At 36.6% G+C, this 12,893-nt stretch overlaps 1 protein-coding gene across 1 annotated transcript; it reads right to left on the minus strand.

The window, feature by feature from the left end:
• Positions 1-7,866: 7,866 nt before the first annotated feature.
• tmem30b (transmembrane protein 30B) lies at positions 7,867-12,313 on the minus strand. Its single transcript, XM_079458459.1, has 8 exons — positions 12,140-12,313; positions 11,353-11,542; positions 10,917-11,024; positions 10,711-10,818; positions 10,529-10,619; positions 10,293-10,436; positions 9,998-10,204; positions 7,867-8,872 (listed from the first exon to the last, which is right to left on the minus strand). The coding sequence occupies exons 2-8, from the start codon at positions 11,533-11,535 to the stop codon at positions 8,694-8,696; spliced, it is 1,020 nt and encodes a 339-aa protein (XP_079314585.1). The 5' UTR covers positions 11,536-11,542; positions 12,140-12,313; the 3' UTR covers positions 7,867-8,693.
• Positions 12,314-12,893: the final 580 nt, after the last annotated feature.

A 12,893-nucleotide genomic window follows, 5' to 3' on the forward strand; every position in this document is an offset into this window, starting at 1 on the left:
TTAGACCCCATACCAACTAAATTAGTAAGAGTTACTACCCGTTGCAATTGAGCCCATTTATAACATTAATAACTCGTCAATTAATCTAGGCCATGTCCCAGGACCCTTTAAACTGGCTGTCATTAAGCCTCATATCAAGGAAACAAACTCAGACCCCAATGAACTAGGAAACTATAGGTCGATTTCAAATCTCCCTTACCTGTCTAAAATATTAGAAAAAGTAGTGTCCAGCTCAGTTGTGCTCTTTCTTACAAAATAATGACATATCAGAGAACTGAAACTGTGCTCTTCAAAATGACATGGTAATTAAAGGTAACATCTCACATCTAGTGCTGCTTGACCTTAGTGCTGCGTTCGATACTGTAGACCATAACATACTTTTAGATCGCTTACACAATTATACCGGTATTCAGGGATTGGCACTACAATGGTTCATATCTTACTTATCAGACAGACATCAAGTTGTCCATTTAAATGGGGAATAATCAAATCTAACACAAGTAAATTACGGATTACCCCAGGGATCGGTTTTAGGACCCTTGCTATTTTCCATATACATGCTGCCCCTTGGAAACATTATGAGAAAACATGGAATTAGCTTAGATATACTCAGCTATATATCTCATCAAGACCAGATGATTCCTTCCAGCTCTCCAAATTGGCAGAGTGCATCGACGATATAAAACATTATATGACTTGTAATTTCCCTCTTCTAAGAAAACAGAAATATTACTCATTGGACCAAACACACGCAAGCAGAATATTTCCAATGATAACCTGCAAATTGAAGGCAGCACTGTAACTCCAACAAATACAGTAAAAGATCTAGGCGTCATATTAGACAGCAACCTGTCATTAAGAAATAACATCTAAAAAAAGAAAGCAGCATCTGGAACTGTCCTAACGAAGCTGAGGTGAGAGTAACATTCAAGCTAATTTAAGACTGGGGAAATTATTTTCACAGGGAAAAACTTTAAAATATGTAATTTTGATGGTCAGAGATTAGTTTTAAATTAGTTAAATTATTGACAACAGGGGAACTTTAAGAAGTACCTGAATGTAACTTGAGTGTGGAGGAAGCCATGGTAAAAAAACACTTAAAGAGAGGACCATCTCGTTTGAGACGTTTACGAACGTCTCAAAAGTTAACAGCAACAAAAGGATAATACGTTTATGCCATGAACCTAGCATACTATTAAGAATTAAGCGTTTAGGCGATTGAGATGAATTCTTAAAGCAACCATTGTAAACACAACAGCTTACTTCTTAGATCCAACGGCTTTATGTTGTTTCCAGGCGGATCGAAAAAAGCGCGTGACAAGGACATCTCCTGAAAATCCTGGGAAATTCAACCAATCAGATGACGACTTCGAACGTCCTGAAGTGTTTCCAGAAAAGTGTGCCTTATGCGCCAGACGTTTAGTCAACAATTTGTGGGCGTGACGTCTGAAGCTAAGACTACAGGGAAGGTGAATAGAGATACTCAGAACCAAAATACAGTAACGCACACTTGTCTGTGAGTCCTGGGGATTGATGCCTTACAGCATCTCCACCCCTCAAAAAATGTAGCTGTCATGACGCAAATAAAAGAATGACGTCTCGCTCAACATGGTGAGCTCCTGCCAGTCTCGATCCCTTAACCAGACTGATGGCAAGCCTGACCTTTCTTGACCCTGCTGTCAGAACAAAGGAGAAACAGCAATCAAACACCCCACTCATACATTTCCTCACATCACGCTGTTGTCAGGGGTTACGCACCACCGAGAATGGAGGCAGATTTTTAACATGCTGTACATGAATGTTAGAACAACATTAATAGAGCTGGGTCAAAGCCTCAGGGGCTGTTGAAATATAAGGCAGTACGCTCAGCATCCCTTCATGTCAGCATCTGTGGCCTCCTTGAGCAGATTCACAGCATTTCTGCTGTAGGCAATGCTGGTATTCAAACTGATGCACACAGGTGTGAGTGGTGATTCCACCCAACAGTGGAAACGTAATGGGGAGACCGGGCCTTGTTGTTTTTACACTTATTACCACAGGAAATGTTTTGTTTTTATTTTGTAAAGGCACATGTAATTCAATGTCTTGTCTACAAAACAAACTATTGAACATTTCAGAGAACAAATATATAGTTTGGTGATGCATTAAAACTTAATAACTTACAATATGCCCCAATAGCATTTACACTGTAAGAGATCTGAATGCATCTTTTAACCGGGGTAGTTTACCCCAAAAATAAAATATGTATACCTTCCCCTCATGTTCTGTCAAACCGGAAAAACATTGGTCCCTATTGACATCTGTTGTATGGACCAACGCAAGTCAATAGAGACCAACGGTTTTCGTTTCCCAACATTCTTCAAAATGTCTTCATTTGTTTTCTGCAAAAGAAAGAAAGTCAATGAGGTTTGGCATGACGGCGAGTAAATTATTTTTGTATTTGGTTGAGCTATTATAGTCTCTTTTGTTGAATGTTTTTTAGGTTGTACCTTTTGTAATGTTCTCATAATAAAATAATTTGACACTCAGAAACAATTACAGTGTATATGACCTTAAATACCCTGTTTGGCTTTTTAAAGGCTTGAATAGGTAAAGTTATTTATGTAAGTAAATAAAATAATTCATGAAATAACACCAATTTGTATAATATAACCATTGAGATATAGGTCACGTAACTTTTCTTTGTGACCACAGTCTCCTCTATAATAAAAAAGTAAAGGGAAAAAGGGAAAATTCTAAAAAGGTTGCTGTATTTGTCTAATGAAAAAAAAAGAGGAAACCGTACTACACCTGCAACCCCCAAAAGCACTGTTAGACAGCTCTGAAGGCACATGTCAACAGCCTGTGAATTTGTCAAAAGCTCTGGGCTGAAAACGCTTTAAATACAACTTCAACTCCCTTCTATGCCAAATGTTGTGGTTTCACAGTATCATGCATTTTGCATGATGTCAGTGTTTCTGTTAGAATTCTCTCTCTGCTGTAGCTTTCCATAGCGTTCCAGTCACTCTTTACAATGCGACAACCTGCCAGCTGCTCCGTCAGTCCAAAGGGATCTTTTGAGTGAGAGAGACAGCCTTAGGCGTGATGGGCAGAGGAAGACAATGTGTGTGAAGGGCAGTGTCATCTGCTCAGCTCTGAGTGCTTTTGGCAGTATGGCACAGAGCTCTTTCAATGCTTTAAACCATCAGACATTGACACATGAGAATCAGACTGTACTTATGACACTAGAGTCAACACAACGGGTGTGAAGTTCAGTAAATGTTGGAAATAAATGTCAAACGTTGTTAGGTACAGAGAGAAAAAGGAGAGAAAAATATGCTAATGAGACAGCAGTAAAATTAAAGTAATAATTCACATGAAAATGACTTTCTTTCTTCTGCAGAACACAAAAGAAGATATTGTGAAGAATGTTGGTAGCCGAACAATGGCAATATTGCCTTCTATTGTACAGACACAAAACAAATGCAAGTCAATGGTACCATCCTTGTTCAGTTACAACATTCTTCAAAATATCTTCTTTTTGAGGAAATGATAAAAATGAACAATGCGCTATGCATATGTCACATAGTTATTACACACTTTGCATGCATGTCAACAATTCTCTCAATCGTAACTCTGCATAGTAAATTTAAAACAGGATATCTTCAGAATATCTTGAAATACGTAGAAATATGTAATATACGGCACATACTGTACTGGCACAGAAATACTTATTAATTAAACCGGCACTTTAACAAAGGGGATTAAGGATGCTAATCGTGAAGCCCCCCGATGACAATCCCTAGATCACTGTCCCAGCAACATGAGAAACATGAAGTGCAAGAAAAAAACCTTGGGTGAAACAGTGGAAGTTGACAAATTTGGAACAATTTTAGGGCTGGAGGCAAAGCCTAGAATGATTAAGTGCTCCAAAAAAAAAAAATATGTATATATAAACAAAAACCAAAGGATTAATAATAACTACTTAAAAAAAATGCAATGCTGCATTTGAATAGTAACAACTATAAAAAAATATACTTCAGAAATAAAAATCATGGCTCACTTTCAAAACTCATAATATCACCTAATTAAAATTTCTGAACTTAATGGCACAAGATGTCGAGAAGAGTCAGAGGCAAATAGCTGCTAAAATTCATTTATAGCTTTATTTGCACTGCTCCCTAATTTGAAAGGCTCATAAAAACAACAGTCTATGATGTTTCGTGCCCAGCATCAAAAAGAGCATCCAGAAATAAATTATAGAGGGCTGCTCATTACAATAAGCATATATTAAGCACATCATCACGAAAACACCAAATGCAAAATAGCATATTCAATTATCTGACCACTGCAAAACATCCGAACACTCTGGAAGACGTTCCTGTCTTAAAAAAGTTCTTGCAACCTAAAAACCACAATGGCCTGAATCCCAAACTCAGTAAAGGTTTACGTCTGTATCAGTGATGTGACACAGAGGAGCTAAATTTATCCACGTGGACTAGCAACTAACACTGTTTTGAATAAAGTTGGTCTCTTATGGCACACGACGGCCAGCAGTAACAGCTCTGTGGCACCAACAAGAAACTGTAAGAGAAAAACTGACGAGGGGTAACCTTTGGGTTCTCAGGATCAAAAATAAAGATGCCAATTCTCATCACTGTCGCTCTACAAAAACAACACAACAAGACACTTCCTCTGTGTGGCACATAGGTTTACTTAAGGCTTCACTTTAGCGTTAAAAATAAACTACTCAAAGTGCAAATTAGCTTGGATCATCAAATTATGAATATTATTGCATTTTAGCTCTCTTTCTGCCTTGACCTCTTAACATTTCTGACAGTGTGGTGCGGAAACTTGTGAATTGTGCACTATTAAAAATAATTATCTTAAAAGAAATACACAGGCGTCTGGCTGGATTGATAAAGTCAGAAGTGGCGAGTTATCAAGCACATTAAATGAGAGCAAAATTACAGTGATTAGCGATGAACTGCCGCCATTTACTTCCAATTAGGGGGAAATCAGGGTTTAATGAGAGAGACAATGTAGAAAAATGATGCCGTGTCCAGATCTTCCAAAGCTTTGTTTGAATGTTATGCAAATATTTGTATTGCTTGTGCTTCACGATTGATGTTTTCTGTCACTTTTCCATTTCCTCTATTCTATTCTCATCCAGTCACAAATCAAGTCGCCTCATCATGTTGCTCTGTAATCGTGGTGATCATTCAAAATAAAAAAGCTCCTATTTTCTGCCGATCATTTTTGTTTATGTCTCTCCCAAACAGAGAATTGTGTGCCTTGACAGTTATCTCTCAAGTGAAGTTGGCTAAAGACATTGTGGACGGATGAGCACCTGTGGGGGAATCTTTATCTCATTAATGTCCAGATTGATGGTCACTTACCAAACTCTGCTGCAGGCTGAACTTTTCAGATGCTTCATTTCAAATGAATGGAAAGCAATTTGGGGATATTTGAACACTCCGGGGTAATAAGCACCCGCATTTGTGTAATTTACAAGTAACACTAATTGTACTTTAAAAGCTGTAAATCACCATGCAAAACAAATCAATGGCAGCTAAAATGCCACACTATTAGATATTGCTTAAAGCGACAGTTCACCCGAAAATAATTATTCTGTCATTTACGATTGTGGTTCAAAACCAGTACGGCTGTTTTCTTCTGTGGAACACGAAAGGAGATATTTTGAGAAATGTCTCAGTGGATTTGTGTCCACACAATGGAAGTCAATGGGGTCCAGTGTTGTTCGGTTACCAACGTGATTCAAAATATCTACTTTTGTGTTTTACAGAAGAAAAAGTATTACAGGTTTGAAATCTATGGGTGAACTATGCTTATTGCACCATACTGTATTGTATATATCGTATAGTGCATTCTTGCCCATCACATTTGCATATATGAGTCTTATATATTTTTTAGAGCCGTACCTGCAATGGTTTTCACCAGCCCACTTTAAATTCCATTCTATTCCACTTAAATAATTCAGCACAGAACGATATATAGATTTGCTTCCAACATCAGCCGCCCTGTCTCTCTGCTCTTCACTTTTTGGCCATAAATCTCACATAAATGCATGTATGCTTACTGGTCACGGAACTGCTCAACGTTCAGAAGAATGCAATCTTCGCTTAGATAGCATAACCCCCACCCCCAGCAGTCATTGCCAAGGCTGCCCGGAAACATTCCCACAGGTGTATAATTGCTTGCTAATTTGGTGTTTACCCATTATTACGGAACGAGTAAAGTTGTGCACTCATTTGAATAAGCTTGTTTTCTCAGTAGGATGCGAGAGAGCATTTTGAATGGTTGAATTCTTTTGAATGAATGTTTATCCACACTTCACAAACACCGTTAAGACTGAAGGACTGTAAGGACACGGCACAGGCTTGCCGCTTGGATCTCCTTCGTTGCTACCAGGCATCAATATCAGCCATGTGTGCTAATGAAGTCTCTGTGAGTCTGTAAAGACTCAGCCTTTCATTTAAGTTTTCCGATGCTAATGGCACTCGAGATCACTTGGACCTTTTGTGCTTGTTACGGTCATAAAATTGGCCACTACGTAAAGAATCTGTTGTTATGGCAACACTTATTACTTCAATAAGGATGCTCTCCATTACTGGTGGGAGTCCAACAAATGAAATGGCTATGAAAAATAAAACGACATATGTGGAGCTTTCCAGAAAGGCGGAACCAGCAACAGGATAATATCTAATACTCTACTGTTCATAAAGTCTGTGTCACTCTTCTACAGCCAAAAAAAACATCACCCACACATGAACCATCATCCCTTGCACTTATAACGCTGTGCCTATATTAGGAAAAGAAAGAAAGAGAAAGATGCACCTTTGGCCTTGTTTTCTCACTCTTCTTTCAGCTTTTCCAATATCAGGCCTGTATCACCAATCTGAAAGAACAGGAAATGAAAGCAACCATATCACAGGCTAATAATACAAAAACAGTGATAGCAGCATGCCCAAAACAGCCAATGTGAGCATACAGCCATTAGTGTGTGAGATCTGCTGCCACCAGCTCTCAAAACCTAAAAACACGCCCATTCTAGCACAGCTCTTGTCGTCAAAGTTAACATGAGAGCGAGAGAGAGAGAGAGAGAGGACTTTCAAGGTTAAATACTCATTACAGAAAGTATACAAAAACAAACAACGTTAACCTTGGCCCAAGAATGTCATCTAGTGGACGTAAAGTGGAATTACAGATTTGGCACTTTCATGATTTGTGGATTTATTTTATGAACACATCTTGTTATTTATCATTAAGTAGATGCTGTTATAGATTCAGTGCAAATTAACATAGCAGTGATGATATATTGATCAAAATACACACATTTACCGTTTGTTTAATCTTATTGGATGAGCTTTCAACATGTGACCTGCGTCAACATGTTTTAATGTTTCATTATTTTGTGTGTACAATTATTTTGTGTTAAGAACGTCTCCCTTAACAACTTATTTTTAGTGACAAGTCTACATTCTTTTTTAATATAACAAAATATATAATTATTAAAATCGTTAATGTTTATGATTTAAATCAGTTATCTGATGTTTTTTCTTTTTTAACTTCTGTTTGTTCGTAATATTGTCATAATCGTGAATCCAGTAACATACCCCCAATACTGAAATTATTTATTTACCCCGGTCAATCATAAGGTTTAAAGCCTTAACTAAATTCACGTTGGACCGAAACATTTCCCTGCATTCATGGAAAAACTAAAAGTGGACTTTGCTGATTTTGGACTTGATGATTATTTATAAAGTTTGAAAGTTAATACGATTATTAGCATTACAATTATGTAAATCTAAGCATTTCAGTAGTAACAGTTTCAATATGAAAAATATATTATCTTCAATCATATATATGACTAAACCACGGTGTAATTAAGACTGGACCCAGCAGCACACAATGATCCATTCAAATCAGATTTTCTTCACTTAAAGGAATCAATTCTTCAATGTTTGTTGTGAAGTCAGTGAATCAGTAAAGATTTGGACCTTCACTTTCAGATTTTAGTTTTCCAGCACTGATGGTGCTCCAGAACCCATCGCTCTCTACATGAAAATGGTTGCACCACAGAGGTGCTGCTATGGAAACATTAAAAGGCAGCACTACAATGCACGTGTAAATTCATTTAATATGATAAAACAGCAAATATTCAAGTCAATGAATTTCAATATATTAACCTAAATATTCACAAAGCTATACACACCTGAGATCAAACATCATCGTTTTAATTTTTAAGGCAAGCTGTTTAGGTTGTAAACAATATTCAAAACTAAGAATTCCTCCGTATCTGTCTAGCTAAGCAAAGTGTAACGGATGACGAGAACAAAATTTAACATCACATTTAGTAAAAGGGCAAGTTAAAATAAGCATGTAGTTTATCTTATAAAACCTGAGACGGTGAAAGAAATGTGTGTAGAAACATTTGTAACAGTGTCTTCATGTCTCCGACCTCTATGATCGTTAGATTCTATGACATGAACTCATGAGATTGTTTTGAATATTATCATAACAGGGTTTCCTGATATTATTGCACAGTTTTCATTTATAAATTCCTGATTTAAAAGGCAAGTTTCCTCTGGTTATATTTGTCACCATTACTTGGAAGATCGTGTATGTCCCTAAAATAACCTTGTTTTTTTATGTAACTATTTTTCTAAGTACGGGTACATTACATTACATAATCATGAATCTTCTTTAAATTTGAATTTGGCATAAACAATGAGCATAACCACAGACATGACCAAACACAAGGATCCAACCACTAAATAAGCGATGCCCAAGAACTCGTTCCTCCCCCCCATCCAGGACACGTTGCTGAAGACCACCTTCTTACGCCCATCAAAACTCAGTACTGGGTAGTCTGGAAAAGATTTGGTCAAGGAACATACATGTTTTCGATAACTCCTCCTACTGTATTGTAGTTTCTTAAAGCAGTGTTTAAGAACAGCAGAAGATGCTTCTAAACAAAACTTTACCTTTTCAAAGCAAACCTTTTCAAATCTCAAGAGCTCCTTTGACTGCCATAGCAATGTAGCAATTTACATAGGTACACAATGCATATTCAAAACACTGTTTGTTGGTTCAACATTCGGCTGTGGAGAGGCCAAGCCACACCTAACCAGTAAAACCTGTTTGCCTGGATAATGAGCAAACACTGGCAAGAGATGTTGATTTTGTTGAAATGAGGAAAAGACCAAAAAATAGACATTATTAAACTAAATAAAGAGTCAAGTCACAACCACCGTTCATGGTACTGCAGTTACAGTGTTCCCATGACTTGTTTCAAGATTCTGATAAACAGATGAATGAATTTGAAAATATGTTGTGTACAAAGAGGACTTTAAACATGCTTAAAGGGATATTCACTCAAAAATGAAAATTGTGTCATCATTTACTCCCCCTTAGGTTGTTTCAAACATATATAATTGTATTTGTTCTGTTGAACACATAGAAATATATTTGTAAGAATATTAGCAATTTTCAGTTCTGTGACATCATTCATTACCTTAGTAGGAAATATGTTTTGTTCTGTTGAACATAAAGTGAGATATTTTTGAAGAATTAAGGAACACAAACAGTTCTGGGGTACCTCTGACTACCATCTTATTTTTCCTACTATGGCAGTCAATGATGTCACCGAATTGAAAATTCCTTAAATTCTCCCAAATATAATAATATCAATATATAAGTATTGTATCCAGGTATATAATGACACGAGGGTGAGCAAATTATGACAGGATTTTCATTTTGGATGAACTATCCCTTTAATTTGATAATATTACAACTTGCTGAACTATTAAATAAAACACTTTAACGTAGTTCAATACTTATATTATTCGTTCTATACGTAAAACACGAAAATAGATATTGGAGACCTGCATTGAAGGAAAAGAACAGCATTAACCCTTTCCACAAAACATAAATACATGAGGGTTTGGAACCCGAATAGGTCCGCAATATGTTTTGATTTTAAGATAAAGGATACTGTACTGAATTGTCAGAGAATATTCTCCAGCAGGGAGCCCATCTTTGTAATCGCCCTCTGTGATTCTCCGATACAGCTTCCTGAACTGAGGTAACGCTGCCCTCCTCATCCACACAAGCAAATCTTGGTTGATGAAACCATTATTGTTCGGGTCAGCGAGGTCCAGCTCATATGCTGGCTTGGGCCAGTTTATTGGCTTCACTGTACCTTTAAATTAGCATTAGAAAAACAAAACAATGTAACGAACCAAATCGTACAGCATAACTACATTATAGCAAACTTTAGGGTTAATTACCTTCAAAGGCATTTGCCAAGGAACCGTTCACAGGAGAAGGGTTCCTGTACTTTATATTGTAATCTGTCCACCAAGAGATTCCTTTACCATCAAGCGGCACCCGCTTCTTTGTATTATTGACTAGTTGGAAGAGCTCAAAAGTGTCTTCGTATAATAAACAATAACAATAAAACATTAGTAATGCCATGGAAAATCTAACACCATGCTTAAAACAGAGTTTAGCTAAAAAACTATACCGTTGAACATGCTATTTGGTAAAGCTCCACATGGTACGATGGGTTTACTATTGGAGTCATATTGATATGGAGAGCATTGAGCTTGTGGACTCTGGAGATAAACATAAATGAAAGAAAGTTTTATTGTATGAAATTAAAGTGCTAAAAATATATATAAGTTATTATGAAAAGTATAATAAAACCTTGAAGTAAGTTGTATCGCCAGTAAGCTGGTAATCGTCCTTTGAAACACCGTATTTTCTAAAGTTCTGATAGTAATTAGTCAGGCCATAGTAGAAGAAAACTGGACCCTGTAAGCAACATACACATTTTAGACGCATTACAACATTAAACAAGAAATATCCGATTTTACACAGAAGTAAACAGAAGAAGAATTAAGAGACTGTACCTTAACCAGCGTGTTAAGGGAGAATATGATTTCACAGGTGCAGTTTTTAGTACTTGGAGGCGTACATATGAAACAGGATGAGTCCTGTTCAACCCCTGTGTAATCTATCTGTGATATGAAGGAAGCATTTATCTTTAATAAACATTTCTCACCGTTCACAAACACCCCCGTATGACATCACCTTTAAACAAATTAGCACACAGTTGATCAGTGGCAAAGAAAGCAAAAACTCAAATTAGTTTTATCCGAGAGGCTACCTTGTTAAAAAACAAAAATAGAAACCTTCCAAAGGTTGGGAATTACATTGGTTTTAAGATAAACTATAGTAGTCTCCGCAGGTCCCTACTGGTATAGTCTTGGTGGTCCCAAAACACACAGCATTATAACTTCACAGTAAATACCTCATTGGTGTGGTTGTGTTTCTGTTAACTCTTACTTCTATTACTTGGATGGTCTGTGAGGTCAAAAAGAGGCCGATTCCAATGCCTATGAAGGCCAAGCCGATGATGACAAAGCCAGGTATGACAATGCCAGCGGAGAGTATAGGCTGCCATGCCGGGAGCCGCTGTTGAGTAAATGCTGTGTTATCGGGTCGATCAGATGCCTCCTCTTCTTTCATTCTTATGCTGTCCGAATAGAAAATAGGGTTTATTGTGTGACCTTTAACTACCTTACATGTTATACTCATTGAAACACTAAGAAACAATATAGTTTTATCAAGGAAAACTGGTGGTAGGGTTACATCAGTTCAACTATTTTGGATCCCTTATTGATCTTAACCATGATTTTATTGTTGTAAAACCAAATTTATGGTAGATTGAGATATGTAGGCCTACTACTATAGTTTCACGACATATATAATGGATAAAATAAAATAGGTCTACTGTAGTTAAACAATGGTACATTTGTGGTTACTATACTTTTACTATAAATATTGTTTTAAATAATTTTTGTGTGACCTAAATAGACAAACAGACGAGAGGAACTACATTCTTTAAAATGCCCATTCATAAAACAAACAAAAGCCGAAGATCACATAGACACACACACAGTATGCGATATTTATGTTTAACACTTTACACTTGTGCCTCAATTGTGTTACGTCGCAGGAAGTAAGAAGTAAAAATAATTGTGTTGACGTTACTTGAGTAAGATCAGCACAGTTTAAGCGATCACTCTTGATCACATCACCTTACACACATAAAGATCGCATCAAAACTCACCTCTGAAAGTGATCAACACGCTCGGTTCGGTCGTAGCTAGCTTTATAAAACCGAGAAAAATAACAGGAGGCACACCCTCACGAATCCCGTCTCTGCTTTACCTGTCCCATCCGCACCTGGATCTGCACTTTCCGCTTAACACATGCTCCACCCACATTCATACGTCACCGACTTGGTTCGTGCCACTGCAGTCCCTCACTAAATAATAAAGTAAGAGAAATTCATCTGAAGATCTTACACAAAATGTATCCAACTAATATGTGGCTTTCTAATTTTATGGATATTGGGAAAGAATGTTCCTTTTGTAACAACTGCGAGGAATCTTTAAATCAAGTGTAAAGTCATTTTGGAAAGATTGTTTTTTTACTTTTTCAGTTAAAATTAATCTAACGATATCACTGAATGTGAAAGAAATTATTTGCTATTTTGAGAACGATGATAAAAATATTCAAAACTTTGTAAATTTTGTCATCTTGAATGGCAAATTTTTTATTCATAAATCTAGATTGTCAAAATCTCCTCCTTTATACAAGGTTTTCTCTAACGAACTCATTCTGTTAATGAAGTCTCTTAAAATTGTTAAAAACTCAAAAAAGCTATGTCAATTTTAAGATATTATGAATCTGTATTTGGCGTCTTGTGAATGTCTCTTTTTTTCCTTTTATTTTTATTTTTTTTTTCTTTAATCATCTTTGGAGTTATGTTACTCATGCCTGTTTTTTCTGTAATGTTTTTTGCATGTTCTAAAAAAAAA

This window comes from Barbatula barbatula, assembly GCF_947034865.1.
Source record: "Barbatula barbatula genome assembly, chromosome: 6".
NCBI lineage: Eukaryota > Metazoa > Chordata > Actinopteri > Cypriniformes > Nemacheilidae > Barbatula > Barbatula barbatula.